Raw genomic sequence first — 16,041 nt, forward strand, 5'->3', positions numbered from 1 at the left:
CGGAAAGAGGAGAGTTGTGGGCTGAAGGGGGTTAGTGGCGTGTGGGATTGGGCAGAGTGTGGCTCCCATGGCCTTTGGATAGAGGCTCGGGGGTGCTAGAACTCATTCCCAGCCTCCCAGCTGCGGGTTCCGTGAGCCACAGACCATTCCAGGCCCCACTGCCTGGGGGACTTGATGCCACCTGCCCTGGCTTCACTCAGGCCCAGGGTGGCCCAGCCTGCTGGTGAGGACACCGGTGACCGTGGCTGGGAGGCAAAGGCGAGTGGAGTATGACGGGGGTGGTCCAGTCGTTGCCTTGATTGGGTTAGCTGCTTTGTTGATGTGTCTAATTAAGCAAGCAATTAGAGACTATGACCAGGTATGGTTATGAAATATTTATTGCCCATTGTATCATATGCTATTGTTTTTCTTTTACTCGCTTCCATCCATGTGGTAGAAAATAGGATTGCTGGGAACTCCCACAGTTTTTTGTCATGGGTCCAGCTAGGAGAGAAACCAGTTTCTCTTTCCAGAAGCCTAGAGACGGAACTGGGGTCACTTGGGTCAGGTATCTACTTGGGACCAGTCTGCACAGGCTAAGGATGGTAGGCCAAGGGGTGGGTGTGCTGCCCAGACATAGCTGGCGACAGCCCTGTCCTGTGGGCCAGGTGGGAGCTGCTACTGGGGAGAGAAGCGTGGTGAGCCGGGGACTTGACCCAGCACGTGTTCTGATCCCTTCCCTGCATTTCATGGACAATGCTCTTCCTTTACAAGATTTTAAGTCTCTTATGTGTGTCTGTGTCAGGGGGTCTCGCTTCTTTCTGCCTGACTGAAAGTCTCTTAGGTGCCCCCTCCTTCCCGTTCCTTGTTCTGCCTGAGGTGCGTGCGCTCTTGGTACTCCTTCTAGCCTGTGGTCTCTGCGTGTATTTTATATTTCCAAAGAAGGAGAAAAGACAAAGACCTTTAGGATAAAGATCTTGTGCTTCTCAGTAAATGCTAAATGTTGTTTCTGGAAAGAGTGACTCCCTGTCTTTTGTACTCTTTAGTGCCACATACTCCTTTAGTGCCTAAGCTGTGGCCACCCACTCCAACAAAATCATTCGGTACCAACTTCCTCCCTGGTTTGCTGGCTTCTGATGACACTCAACTGTGACACTCAACTCTCAGCATCTTCCTCCTCTTCCTCCCACAAACCTCAGAGCCTGATCACCTCTCCTCTTCCTCCTCCCTGTGGCTTCCCCTCAGGCTTCTTTGCTGCTCTTCTCCACGCCTACCCACCCCCATGGCCTGTGGTTTTGTGGGTACTTGGTGCTCTGTCATCTTGACTGTGCACCCGGCCCCAATCTGAGCTGGCTAGTCACAGGCCACTGAAAGTCATAGACCTACAGATCTGTGGCTCCAGCTTCCGGATGTTGTGCCTTCTCTTCCTCAGCAGTCAGGCTCAGAACTGCCGTGACTAGGAAGTTCTTGTCTTGGGTTGAGTACTGAGTAATTCCATCCTCCCTAACGTTCACGTGTGTGCCCATGTCAGTGACAGCCAGGCCTCTGGAATGCACTCCTTTCTCATGCACCTGGCCCGTTCACGCTCTTAATCTCTCTCCTCTGACCTGTTGTAATAGCGTCTTTAGTTAGCCTGCTTGCATCTGGTTCCTGCCCCTGCTGTTTTCCAGAATGGCTACTAGAGTTTGGCACCAGAAGAAGGTCTGATGATCGCATACCCTTGTCTTGCTCACGGAATGCAGTGCTAATATGTAGCAGGACATGTGGCTGCTTCAGTGGGAGAACTGAAATCCCTTGAGTCCCACTAGGCCAGACCTGTACCTGTTGCAGTATCACAGGGAGTGGACAGCAGTTTCTTCATTTTGTACCCAACAGCGATACCCCAGAGGTGAGGCCTTCCGCCCTTACCTTAGCTCTTGCCTCTGTCAGGGGCCCCTTGATGTCGTAGTCTGCATCTGCTGTCATTCTGGGAAGGGCTGCCTCTTCTCCTTAGCTGAGGGTTATGCCACTTCCAGGAAGCCTTCCCCAAACCCAGCAATTAGGGACCTTTTCATCTCTGAGGTTGTAATGTGCAGCTCTTTTCTGGCCTCTTAGTTATTCTTCCTCGGTTTGCTCCCTGCCTGGCTCTGTGCACATGTCTCTGGATCACCCCACCTGTTTCTCCTCACTCACTTTGCCTCACAGGGCATGGGGAGGCAGAAGCCACTTGAAGGGCATTTGCCCCAGAGAAAAGTGAAGCACGATGCCACATGCCTCCTCACGACACAACAAGGGTCTTGTTGGCATGAGGCACTTTAATGCCTGTGCTTGCTCTTCTCCAACATGATTTGGAGGCTGGAAGCCTGGTATGGCACCCGAATACTTTGTTGAGCCCGGTTGGTTATTCTAGCATCCACCTCCAGCCTGCTCCCTCTGTGTTCCATGCATGCACTTGTGTTTCGTGCAGCCCTGGCGTCCCAGTTTCTTGAGCAGCCTGGTGTGCTTTGTAGAGATATGCAGGGAGCAGAGAAGGTAGGATGTGGGAGTACCTAGCCAGGCCTCCTAGGAGTGTAGAAACTAACGTGCAGTGAGGGTCCAGGCGACCTGGGATCGGGGGACAGGGAAGCCATACAGGTCCGATAACGGCAGCTGCACCTGGCGGCACGTCTGCGCCTCCCCAGCCACTGCCTAGCCGTGTCCTGGCCGGCACACACCGGCTGGTTTGGGTTGTAAGCTCTTCTCAGGCCTTTGTGGTGTCCACTTCTCTGCATCTTGGGTTACATTTCCTGAGAGAGGAGGATCTTTGGTAGATCTCCCTACCCCTGCCCATCGTTGGCCTGAGCTCTCATGCCAGGTTTCCCTGTGTGTTTATTGCATGTCTGGTGGTCAGGTGCACTGACGAGAAGGGAACACCTGTTTGGGAAGAAGTGCCGGGGCCCCTTCTCTCAGCAGGGTGCTGTGGGGGTTGGCGGAGGGGGATGTTGGAACAGCGTGTAGTGTTGTCCTACCGCAGGCTAACCCCTCTAGGGCAGGTAAAAATGGAGAAGACACTGACATGCTCTCACGTGGACTGAAGTCTCCTGGGGAGGGGTAGTCTGAGTCTGGAGCTGTGGGGCCGGGCACGTACCTGCCAGACGTAGAAGCAGTCATAGAAGTATGTTTCCTTCGTGTGTCGATAGCTGTCTCTGATCAGATCTGTGCGCCCCACATTGGAGCTGTGCGTCAGCCTTCATCTAGCTTGAATTGTATGAACTAGAACATTTAACTGGAACCTAATTTTTGGTTAGGTAACGACCGTGGAGTAAGAATTAACTAAATGATGCTTTAAATTAAAAAAAAAGAATTAACTAAATGTTACATACCTACTTATTGACTCAAATATTCTACTAATTGTAGTTCTGAAGTGTAATCTTTTATTGTTTTTTTCAAACCTTTAGTAGAGTCTGTCATTAAGATGTGATTTCTCCAAATGCAATCAGTAAGAATGTGACTTTTAATAATTACATTGCAGCCTGTATCTGTGCTGTGTGTCCAGCCCCTCCTGCCCATCCTTGCTCTGCCACTTGCATTTTATTTACTTTCTTTCCATGAATTACTATGAGCCATTTTTAAAAAAAGCAATGAAGAATTGATTTTTTTTTCCTCCTAGAAATTTCGGGATTTCTTTAATCAAAATGACACCAGTGACCCCTCCAGGGATACGTGTGTGATCCTTACTGTGGAAGGGCGGACGTTTCCAGTGGATATCTTTTATCTGCAAAGGTTTGATGATACATTTTTAATGGTCACAATTAGAAACTAGGCTTGTGCCATAGAGTGAGAAGCAACTGTACCCGTTCGCAGCTCCAGGAGCCAGCTGGTGAGGAGCGACGCTGTGTCTCCTGTCACTGGTGGGATGTTCTGGGACCCTGCTCAGAATCTCTGCTGAGTTTGGTTTATATTCTTGCCACTGAGGTGCAGGTTTCCATGGATATCTGGTCACCCGCTTCCATGGGAAAAATCAAGTGATAACAGGCTCTGAAAAGGAGGGCTTGACAGCGTTCAGAAATTGGGTTTTACAGGAGTGCCGGTTGGCAGTATCGGTGGGTTACTGAGTCACTTGGTACTGAGCTCCTCATCTTAGCCAGGCAGGCCTGGCTGGCCTAGCTGTGACTAATCCTTTTGAACAGGTAGGGGTCATCTTCATTCCTGCATCCAGTCACTGGTCAAATAAAAGGCCAATCTCCTGGTCCAGTGACTGGTAAATCGAAGGGTTGTGGGCCTGGCTCCTGAGTTATGGTAGCTGAGGAGCTTACCTAGTAGCTCCATCTTCCAGCTCACACACCGTGTGATCAGGAAGAAAACTGGATACAGCTCAGCCCCGTGGCTCCCGAGTTTCGCTGGCCAGGCATCTCTGCGTGCTGGAGATGGCACATCTGTTTGCTTGGGCTTGTTGCTTTCACTTCAAATGCATAAACTAAAAATCATCATAGTTTACATGCAATTGTGAATTATTTTTGAACGCTATATTTAAAGAAAGGAAAAAAGAATATGTATCTCTTTTCTTCATGTGATTTCCTGCCGCACAGACCAAAAGTACTTTCCTGAAGCATTGCTGCCTGCCAGGTTATTGAGTTGTCACTGCATAATTAACAAGCATATTCTGGTGGTGAACTTATCTCCTGTATCTCTTCAGTCCTGTTCCAGATTATATTAAATCAACTGTAGAGACTGTGATGAAAATTCACCAGACAGAGGGAGATGGAGACATACTAGCATTTCTTACCGGCCAGGTAATTCCTCTGAGCTTTTTTCTGTGATGAACAGACTTGTTCAGGCAGCACCACAGGCCTGTTACCTTAATGAGCTGTTTGTCTTATGTTCTGTTAAATTCTGTGATCGCTTAATTGCATCAAGATTGGTTGGACATGTTCGGCGGCTGATGGAATTGTCAGGGAGTTCTGCCTATAGAGGGTCGTGTCTGTTTTAAACTTACTAGCTGATTCCAGCGCAAAGCCTGTACTTTGCGTCGCTCGCCCTGTTGTGTACAGGGTGGAGCAGAGCCGAGCACGTGTCCTGCTGCACAGTGCTGCTGCCGCGCACCTCTTCGGGGGCACCTTCACAGCTCATCCTGGAGGTGGGGGTGGGCTTGTGCTGGGGAACCACTGAGCGAGCCCGAGAGCTCTTCGGGTGTAGCGCGCTGCTCACAGTTCCCTCCGGTTGTCATCTTTTCCACTGGCGAGCACTTTCCACAGCCTGGTAATCCTTTCTGGGGAAAGCTGATAGTGATTCCATGTGCCACAACTTGTCTCTCTGTGTGAAATGCTTTGTTTGCCACAGCCATGAAAGCCGAGTAAGGGAGTCAGTGTTTTTATTTATCGAGACCGTTTCTGTGCACGGCAGTAGTTAAGGCTTCCGTAATTAATTTGACAGTTGTGACTTCACACCCTGTAGGCACCTTTATGTGGTGGAATCTGATAGAATTCCACCCGATTAGAAATTCATGAGTCTGACCAAAATTAAAATGTGGATTTCAACTATTTTCTCTTGGTATAGTAATGCGGTGTGCTCGATTGCTTTGCTTCTGACTTTTAGGAAGAGGTGGAAACTGTTGTGTCTATGCTGATTGAGCAGGCTCGAGCCCTGGGCCGAACTGGGATGAAGAGACACCTCCGCATTCTCCCCATGTATGCAGGACTGCCTTCCTTTGAGCAAATGAAAGTGTTTGAGCGGGTGTCCCGCAGTGTCAGAAAGGTGAGACTGACCCCTGGCCACCCGTAAGCCTGTTGTACCCTTTGTAATAATGCACTGGAGGGAGTTTTTCTTTTAATTGATGTGAAGCTTGCTAAACAGGTTGATTTAAGAATTTAGGTCCATGCTTCTGTGCAGCACACAATATGTATGTGTTGCAAAGGTTTCTAAGCCTGCCCTGTCCAGGGGTCAATCTGACGGTAATTATCAGATCAAGCGGCTTTGCTTTGCATCTTTTCTGCCTTCTTAGAATTTCCCCATGACCTTGGCTTAAGGGGCTGGCTTGGTGGATTGTAATCCATCAGTAACAATAGGCAAGTCATTACAGATGGCTTCTATATTATTTGTTTTAAGCATCAGTTTGCCTATAGAGCCAAGGTTAAGTCAATTAATTCAAGGTGTGGCTTACAAATATTTAGCCTTGGAATTGGGGTGGGGAAGGGTGTGGAGGGCAGCCTGACTTAAAGGAGCTAGCAGGCAGCTAGTCAGTGTCATGCTTATCCCTCTGCTTTCTCCTCCCTTACATAGGAATGCACAAAAGTGGCCCAAAGTCCGCTACCGAGGTAGTGTGGTAGCTCTTTATCAGCAGGGGCAGAGGCTACAGGGGTTAAGGGAAGGTCTCCTGCTTGCTCCACTCCAACTTCAGACCTCTGGAATAGGGTTGGGAGCCCCTCCGCCCCCAAGGCCATTGTATCTAAACAACTGAAGTCCACCTTGTCAAAAGTGAACTGCAGCCGACCAGTCAGGAGGCCCTGGGGTCTCCGTGTGTCCTGACATGAGCTACTCAGCCTCCAGGTCTGCTCAGAAAAGCACAAATACTAATAACCCTTACACATACAGTCAGGTGGCAGGGAATTCTGACTCTGCTACATGAAAACGCTAGGGAGGATTTAGAAAATGTGTGCTGTAAAAGTGTCTCAAAAAGTTCTAATTGTCCCAATGCAACCAAGGATGTTCCATCAAGATGCAAGTGCTTCAGGATCCTGTTTTGGAACATGAGACGGGTTTAACATCTTGTTTTAGAGGAGCAAAGAAAAGGAATTAAAATATAAAACTGTTTCCCAGGTTCAAAAAAGGAAACTGCTTAAGGAGTTTTATCTGTGAGTGAAACATGTTTTAGTGAAGGACGTGGGACCTGTGCTCCCAGGCCCGTGTGTGTGCACGTGACTGAGCTCCACGCGGTGATACCGTTAGCCGACAAGAGTGAGATGAAAAATGCCACTTCTAACTGCCGCCTGAGTGTGGCCTCTGCTGCTTCAGACTCTGGGGCAGCCAGGTACATGGAATAGACATTGCGGGTGGCCCCGGGGCTACACACCCGTGTCTGCCTCCCTCCCAGGTGCATCATCTTCTTGCTCTGGACTTGGCCCGTATCTGCTTTTCCTCTGCTTTGAACAATGTTTTCTGCTTAGTTCTCTAAAGTATTGACTGCTTACTACTCAGGTTTCAGCTCTAGGTCATTTTTTAGAGAGGCTTTCCCTGACCATTCAGTCGAAAGTAGCATGCCTCTCTGTTGTGCTATAATATAGAACAGCTTTGACTGCTACACACTACTGTGTTGTTTGTTACCTGCTCCATTTTCTTTATAGTATTGTCACTCTCTGAAATTGTCCCCTTGTTTGTGTTCATTATTCCCCACATTCACACAAGAATTGCAGACTCTGGGAGAGCAGGTTCTTGTTTTTCTTACTCATCATACATCCCCTGCATCTTGAGTAGCGCCTGGCAAGCTGCAGACCCTCAGAAAATAGTTAAGTATGTGAATGAATGAATGAGTAAAATACCCAAAATGGTGAATTACTTTTGTGTGCAAAATATAAAAGCTAATACCTGTTGAATACTAGCTGTGGAGCAAGCACCAGGCTCTGTATTTCATGTATAACTCCTCACCAGCGCTGAGAGGGGCTTATGTAGCTGAGGCACCATGCTTAGGAGGTACTTGCCATGTGACTTGCCCCAGGCTGCCTCTCAGAGGTGCTGTCATGTCGATTCTAAATTCTTTTAGGACTTTGGGTAGTTTATTAAAGATGAAAAGATTGAGTAACTTTTTTGTAACTTTTTTCTTATGGGGATCTTAGGTGATTGTGGCCACCAATGTGGCAGAAACTTCCATTACAATCAGTGGGATTGTGTTTGTGATCGACTGTGGCTTCATGAAGCTCCGAGCCTACAACCCCAGGACGGCCATCGAGTGCCTGGTGGTGGTTCCTGTGTCCCAGGCATCGGCCAACCAGCGAGCAGGGCGTGGGGGCCGCAACCGCTCTGGAAAGTGTTACCGCCTTTATACAGGTTACTATGACTTTCCTTAAGGGTTTTTACTTTCTCATAGTCATCCTGGCCTTCAGAGAAGGTTGCAAATATTAACCCTTCACGGGCAGATCTTACCATAAAATCCAGACCTCCCTCGCAAGACCTGTCATCTGGTCCCCACTGCAGCCCTTACTCTGCATATAGCACATCTTTGCTATGACCTCGCAAGGGCCAAAGCTGGCCATGAGTCCCCAGTTAGTGGCCATCCCTTTTAACCTGTCTGTGGCCATCGCCTCTCTGAAGCCATGTGACTGCAGCTCGTGCCACGTGACCTGTCTTTCTTACACAGCTTGATGTGCTGTGTTCTTGCTCTGGGGGCTCAAAGTGCAGCCTGTCTTTCCCTCTGCTTAAAGGTTTTGCTGCACAGCTAAAATAGCAAGAGCTAATCTAAGACTCATTAATAGAAATAGTTGGTCATCTCCTGTTCTGTGCTATGTTTTATGCCCGGAAGGAGCAAAATACAGCGGAATGGACGAGTACTTGGAGGGAGGCAGGGAGGACAAGGCAGAACCTGAGGCCAGAGGAGAGGCTCTTCCACCGCAGAGGCCAGAAGGCTGGGTAGAGTGGGGCAGAGAGAAGCAGGCTAAAGGATCCTGAGATCCAGAGCAGAGAGTTTCAAGATACCTAAAGAAAAGGTACATAGCCTAAAGTTACTCATTTTAACTTCGGTTTATTGGCTTTGCCAAATCCTTTATAGGACCACACGGTTGCAGCAATCTAGAGCTTAGGGTTAGCCTTGGGTAGAGCAAGACACATTTTCAATAAACATTTTAATTTCCCTAGTAACCATTGGGTGGTTGACCAATACTCCGTTGCACAGCTGTCCTGCCATTGACTTATCCATTCACTCTCGCTGGGTGCGTCTAGCTCTGGGCTGTTTGGGCAGTGCACCCGTGGGCTGGCTGTGCCTGTGCAGGCTACTGCTTTTAATGCTTTTGGGCATACACCTGCAAGTCAGGCCATAGGGCAATTCTTTGTTTAACTTCTTGATGACTTTTAAAAAGTAACTGGGCAGTGTCAACTGCTGCTCCAAAGAAATCAAATAGTAGAAAGTAGACTAAGAGAGAGAGGTGGGTTTGGTTAGGAAGGTCTCTGACTTCCTTAGCAAGAGCAGCTTAGAGGAGGTGGAACTGGAGAGGAGCTGCTGGACAGTAGTGGGAGCATTAGCATCCAGCTCTAAGCTTTCTCTGCTAGCTTACTTGTGATGAGCTTCCAGAAAGCAAGCTCTGAGCAGGGTGCTCTCTGCTTAGTCCCTTCTGGACCTTCTAGGACTTTTCTCAGCACATCTGGTCCTGCTGTCCACCTGTCTCCCTAGCCTGCGCTGCGTCCAGCTGAACCCCACTCTTCCTGGACATGCCTTCTGGCTCTTCCTCATCCACCTTTCTTCCCTCTGGTACCTTGCCTTGGGCAGTTGTTTCCTTTGCCTTGCAGCTCCTCCTTGCCTGTCAGGTCCTCCTGATGGCACTTCCCTCCCGAGCGACCTCAGATGTCTTTGCCAGTGGCTGTGCTTCCTCCTCCCTGAGCTTCCCTTCCCCTTAGGAGGACCGCACATTGGGACACAGTCTCTTCCTCCTCGGAGATGGCTGTTTCCTGTCTTGGGCTCAGACCCTATTGTATCACTGAAGCTTCTCGAAGTCATTGTCTATGGCTCCTATAGCCCCTGGACGGTGCCTCAAACACTGGCATCTCTTACCAGAGTTTAGTTGTGAACTAAGGAAGCCCCTTCTCGGCAGGGTTGTGCTCTTACTTGATGACTTTCTTTTCCCAGTGTGCTCTTACTTGATGACTTTCTTTTCAGCAGTGTGCTTGGAAGATACGGTTATGCCACTAAAAGCTACTCCCCAAATGCTCGTATAACTCAAAGGTATATCCCACTTTCTGCAGTTGCCTATAATCCAGGGTCCTCCAGCTAGACCCAGGCACTAGGCAGTTTCTATCAATCAGTCCTCAGAATATTAGTTGTCTGTTTCTTCAAAGAAAACCTTTTTGAAGCTCTTAAGGGGCAGTGCTGTTTTTCACAACATCTTTTGTTTTCTTCCTTTTCCTCTAGTTAACTAAAGCTTTATGTTTCCAGAGGAAGTTGGGCCACCCTTGTGTCAAGGACAGGTGTACAGATAAAATGCTAACTGATGGGGAGGATTTTTGTGGGTGGTGTTCTCTCTGTGATCCATAGCTTCCCAGATATAAAAAGAGTGATTTCATCCTTCCCTCCTTCCCCACCATCCCTTTTGTCTCGGTTTTATGAAAAGTTGCCCCGAGTCTCTCGCCCTCCTCTCCCTTTCCCCCAGCCCTTGTGTCTTGTGCTGCTTCCCATGGGCGGTCAGGGTCACCTTTTGTTCCCAGAGGGCCCTGTAGGTTTTCACCCATCTCTGCGGCAGCAGTGGATTCTGGGCGTGACCGGTGTGCCTGGCTCGTTGATTTTAACAGTGAAATTTGGACACTTTGTTCTTTGTTGGGTTTGGTCATTTGTTATGTTATGCTGATTTACTTTGAAATTATTCTTTGCTATATGCATAATTCTTGCCTTCTTGACTGACATCATACCAAGTGGAGGCGTGAGTCAGCAAATTCTTGTTGGTCTTCATTTAATGTATTGTTGACAAAAAGCATTCTAAAGTCAAAGTACACACTTTTTATAAAGATGCAATGTGTGTAAAGATAATGGGGTTTTGGAACAGTTGACATTTTTCCTGTTTTTTTTTTTTTTGTTGTTGTTGTTGTTGCAAAAATGCACCATGACTTTTCTGACAACCCAATATAAATTGCTCAAATATGTATTAGATGGAATGGTCTTTGTATGAAACAACTTCATTTTGTATCAGATGCACCGGGTCCTAGACCCTAGAGCCTTGTGTTAGAGAAGGAAGGCTGTCCCTTGCATTTGATTGTGACATTTGGTCCCAAACAGTTCTGATTTCCTATCCTCAGAGGAAGCCTTTGACAAGCTGCCTCAATCCACGGTTCCTGAGATGCAGCGTAGTAATTTGGCACCTGTCATCCTACAGCTGAAAGCACTAGGAATTGACAATGTCCTCAGGTTCCACTTCATGTCGGTGAGTTCTGCCTTCCTTCTGTCTGGGGTCCTAGGGGCCGGGGCGCTTGCAGGGGAGTGTTGGGACTTGGTTAGAGAGCGTGGCACCTTTCTGACTGTTCCACTTAGCTCCGGTGTTGTGTGCCGGGGCCCTGTGTGGGGTATAGATGAGGAGAGCCCCGTGAACAGGCACAACTCTTACTCTCTCCCCCGGGGGATGGTCACAAATGAAGGGGTGATCACAGCGTGTGCGCCTTGTGCTTCGGGAGATGCGGGAAGGCCTGAGACCCCAGCAGGAGGTCATCAGGTTAGAGTTGGAGAGCTCAGGGCAGCGAGTCTGTGTTGGTGCCTAGAGGCAGGTGGGAGGCGAGAGGGTGTTGGTGGATCTGCAGGGAAGTCCCATGTCTGATTGCATGTCTGATTATTTCCTAAGGCAGATTTCCAGGTGTGGAATTATTGGGCCATTGTCGCTTTGTCGGTCCGTGTCCTTGATCCTGATCAAATTGCTCTGGAGCTTTACCGCAGTGTGTGGGAGTCATTGTGTCAGACCAGGTTATTTTCTTTTAGAGTTTGGCTAATTTGACTGGTAGGGGTTGAGGGAAGAAAAATATTTCCTGTGCTTTTTTTCTTCTAAATTTCTCATGAGTACACTTTAAAAAAAGAATTATTGGCTATTCTGCTTTTTTTCTGCCTTGTTAAGCTATTTATCTCTTAGAATTAATGTTGATTAGTTAGTGATTTTACACAGTCCTTTAAGTGTTAAAGATAATGACTTGTGTCTATGGTATTATCTTGCAACTCTTTTCTAGTTATCGGTACGTTACTGTTTATTTTTAATGTAAACATTTCCACCAGTAATACCTGTCTTGGCCTTTGTGATTTCTTGTTATTCTTGTGCTTATTTTTTTTTAAAAGATTTATTTATTTTTGCATGCAAGAATAGGCCAGAGGTGTGGGATGGAGTCGAGGTGTGTGTGAGAGGATTCACCAGGGACAGAGTGGGGAGCAGAACAGGCGAATTGACTGAAACACACTGCTGAGGGGAGCGGCGTGACCAGAGAGGTCTTGCTGTGCCGTGTGGATCACCTCCCTGGCAGGGGATTGAGCTCGTGCCGCAGTAGCTGTTGATAGCTTCATAGTGCCGACATGTCACCCTTTGTGCCATCAGGGAGGGCCCTATTGTGCTTATGGAGCAAAGTCTTATGGCCAGGTCAGTCAGTAAGTATTCACTCCTATTTTCTTCTGTGCGCTACCCCTACTGTTTCTGGCATATGGTGTGGCAAATCTTGATTCTTGGATTGTAAAGTCCTTTAGGACAAGTGTGTCAAGATAAACTTAGCAAACAAAGGAATAGAAAAATATAAGTCTCCCTCCCAAAGAAAGCAATCATGTGGTTATTATAAGTGCGGGGAAAATGGGCCCTTTGGTTATTGGTACAAGAAATTACAATGCAAGATGAAGAGTATGTGCAAATCAAAGCCAGTGCAAAGCTCCACATGCAAGATCAAAAGAAAACATAGAGTGGCAGAAATGACAGATCATCATCAGAATATGTACAAGCATTTCTGAATATCATTTAGAATTACCCAGTAAAGAAAAAGCTGCAGGGGAGGGAAGCACACAGGTAGTGAGTGAACACTGGCACGTGTTTTACCTCTCTGGAAGGAAGAGGAGCAAAACTAGAAAGTGGAAAGTGCCTCTTCCATTAAACAATCAGACAAAGAAAAGTGGTAAGATCTAAAGCTGACACCGTTTGAGAAGGTGGTCTTATACTCTGAGCCCTCATGGAAGGCTTTTCCGACATTACTTTATAAGCTATAGGATTGCGTGGTATTTCTTCTCAGGGAAATTTTTCCTGAAAATTAATTCAAAAGAAGAAAATCTTATATCTGTAAGAATGTTTTTTGGTCATTTTATATGACATTCAAGATACAAGTGATGACAGCTGAAAACTTTTGGATAACCGAAAAACTTGGAAAAATACAGATTTGTCCTCATAGTTCCTTCTGATTCTATTCTCCTGGAATTGTGTTATTTTTTTCAGTTGAAGTCATGGGACACATATAATTCTGTGTAGTTAGCAGTATTATTTGCAGTAAGAAAGAACTGAAAATAACTCAGTGTCTGAGTAGTAGGAAACTTGCTTACTTTATAGAGTCTCACCGTAGTGGAATGTTCTGCAGCTGCTCCAAATTAAACGATCACTCTGACCTTTCAGTGGGTACAAGAAACAAATGAAACAGAAAAGTATGCAGTGAAAAAACTATAAAATGTGTAGAAAAACTAAAATTCAACATATATTGCCCTTCCAACTGCGGTAAACAGTGTGCATCATTCTGAGCTGCCTGTCTTAGAGGAGTGCTAATGTGTGCTTAGGTGTGGGGGTATGAGTAGAATTGTTTTTTAATACAAAGAAAGGATTCTTAGGACTTGGTGATTCACTCGAAGTAGGATCAAAGATTGAAAGTAATCAGAGGACCTTACTAATTTTGTTGTACAATTATTCAAAACTTAATTCGCTGCTTTGCTTTGCCTCTTATCTCATGTAACCTTGGTGGGAAAGAGAGCTGGGAGGCTAAATTCCTCCATGTAGGTGCTGTGAGTTTGCCTCTTTGCCCAGGGATGCCATGCGCTCCCAGGGAAGGCTGGTCAGTCAATGACATGGTTCAGTCAGCAGTGGTCTGCGGGATGTGCTACGTGTGTGCACGCAGCCGTCACAGCTTTGGAAAGTGCACTTTTGTCCCTTGGCAATCAAGGGTTGGGTAGAGTGGGAAAAATGAATCCGTGTTGAGATTCTGCCTTTGCCACCAACCACCTGTTTGAATGAGTGGCCTCGTTCAAGTGTCTGTTCAGTAATGCTGCTCGCTCTGCTCATCTGTGAAATCGGGCTAAAGCAATGTGATACTTAAAACACATTTGTTACATGAATGCACTTAGGAGAATAAGCCATGCAGCTGGAAAGAGGACCATAATCTTCTTGCCTGGCTTATTATAAATGAAATAATTTAGAAGTACATGGTAATGAGGCTTGGTGCTGAGTAGATGCTCAGTCAAGATTTGTGGAAGGAAAGGAGGTTGGGTCTGGAGAATCGACGCTAGCCACAGTGTCAGTTTTGCTTAACTTCAGATTGTCTGCAATTCTCTTGTGACTTTTAGAAACCCAGATTCAATGTGTATAGTAGCTTAAGGTAGGCAGCCTCACTGCAGATAGCGGGAAGTCTGAGGGGGGACGCCAAGGGCAAGTCAGCTGAGATAAAGACCAAGTAGCCATCAGGGGGCAGGGCAGAGCAGGGCTTGTGGTGCACCCCGTGAGTGGGGCATGAGGCCGGGGAGTTAGGAGCGAGGTGGAGGGGAGAGTGGACAGAAACAGGAAATGGTCACATTTTTGTGTGTGTTACTACGATAAATGAATTGAGGATTTTCTCTCTTTTCCAGCCCCCTCCAGCACAGTCGATGGTGCAAGCGTTGGAGTTGCTGTACGCGCTGGGAGGTTTGCCCGTCTCTGCTGTGTCCTCTGCCCGTTACTGACGGCCGTGAGGGGTGTTCACTTAGGGGTTTCCAAAAGCGGGATTTCTTCTCCCCGCTCGTAGTCCTCTTAACAACATTTAAGCTTTGTCTCAGTAAGGTGGGACCATCCTTTTTATTACTGAGTTGGGAGAGCTCTTTATTCTGGATACGAGTTTCTTACCTGACCTGGTATGATTACAAGTGTTTCTCCCGTTCCGCCTTTTCACTTTCTTGCAATTTTAGTTTTTTATGTTGTTCAACTCACCTGTTTTTTTTTGTTGTTGTTTTTGCTTGTGCTGTGGTATCTAAAGCCATTGCCAGATTCACAGGCATGAAGATTTTCTCCTAGTTATCTTTGAAGAGTCTTATATATATAGTTTTAACTCTTATGTTTAGCAGGGCCATGATCCGTTCTGAGTTCTACTTTTTGTGTGCAATGAGGGAGGGTCCATCTTCATTCATTATAGTTATGATAACTTCTCTAAAAAGGAATGACCAATTAACTGGATTAAAAGCTTGTCAGTGATTTAAAAGGTGTTTAGGTGGGTCTCTGCGAAGTCAGTCCAAAATAAGTATGTGCCGGAATAGGTTTCCGTTCTCTCCTCTCAGACATGTAGCAGGGACTGAAAGGTTTTCAGGTGTCATCTGTAGCAAGAATGAGAGTATATTTACTCTATGGGGTTTGTTTTCATTTGGATTAATTTTCCCCTAGTTAGAATGACATTAAAATATTTTCTTTTTCTTCACTACTATACATAAGCTGGAAAGAGTAGAGAAAAACACCCAATTTAATTTAGTTTGAAAATGAATTATCACCCTTAAAGAGATGATTATGTGGGAACAAAAGATAAATTAAGTCTTACTTTGAGCTATGCTGTGTTTGTTTTAATACTCTATCTTGGGAATAGTCTGAGTAATCGTAAAATAATGGTCTACACCTTGGAATCCAGTACCTGGATACTGGCCAATGGTAAAGAATCTTAGTGGAGAACTGATGAAGACGGCCCCACCCCATCCAGTAAATTGTCCGGGAGGCAGCTGGATAAACAGCTATGGTGTTGGCACCAAAGAGTGATCTGGGCAAGTGTGTAGATTCAGTTACTGGCCTTGTTATCGCTTGCATGGTATGAGAATGTTATCCTGGACAGGTGTGGCATCTAAGAGACTGGACTAGGAAGAGATCGACAGGTGAGAGAGGAAGCAGCAGGAGAGGTGGCAGAGAACCAGGAGAATGGGGGTCATGAAAACTGGGGACGAGTTTCTACACAGCTGTGTGTCTGCAGAGTCAAAAGCTGCTGGGACCCCAAGGAAAATGTGTAGTTAGCTCCATGTGGTTGTTGGGTCCTGGGGAATTGTGGGACCAGCGGTGAGGCTACTGTGGGAAGAGAGCGTGGGAAGCACTGGAGGCTGCAGGACCATTTCCCAGTAATCCTTGAAAGGAAGCCATTAGAAATATTGGTATTTTAAACCTGAGTGTCAGAGCTCAGAGATCTTTTGTCATGTAA

General features: G+C 46.8%; 1 protein-coding gene across 3 annotated transcripts in view; it reads left to right on the top strand.

The window, feature by feature from the left end:
* DHX35 (DEAH (Asp-Glu-Ala-His) box polypeptide 35) overlaps nt 1-16,041 on the top strand; it is a 56,149-nt gene that overhangs the window by 27,474 nt on the left and 12,634 nt on the right. For all 3 annotated transcript variants that reach the window (XM_004687381.2, XM_004687382.2, XM_012728362.1), the window contains 6 exons: nt 3,608-3,720; nt 4,634-4,730; nt 5,533-5,691; nt 7,767-7,977; nt 10,927-11,051; nt 14,465-14,519. In XM_004687381.2, coding sequence (XP_004687438.1) covers nt 3,608-3,720; nt 4,634-4,730; nt 5,533-5,691; nt 7,767-7,977; nt 10,927-11,051; nt 14,465-14,519 — 760 coding nt within the window. The remainder of the gene's footprint in view (nt 1-3,607; nt 3,721-4,633; nt 4,731-5,532; nt 5,692-7,766; nt 7,978-10,926; nt 11,052-14,464; nt 14,520-16,041) is intronic.

Source organism: Condylura cristata, unplaced genomic scaffold, assembly GCF_000260355.1.
Source record: "Condylura cristata isolate star-nosed mole 26May11 unplaced genomic scaffold, ConCri1.0 scaffold00022, whole genome shotgun sequence".
NCBI classification, from domain to species: domain Eukaryota; kingdom Metazoa; phylum Chordata; class Mammalia; order Eulipotyphla; family Talpidae; genus Condylura; species Condylura cristata.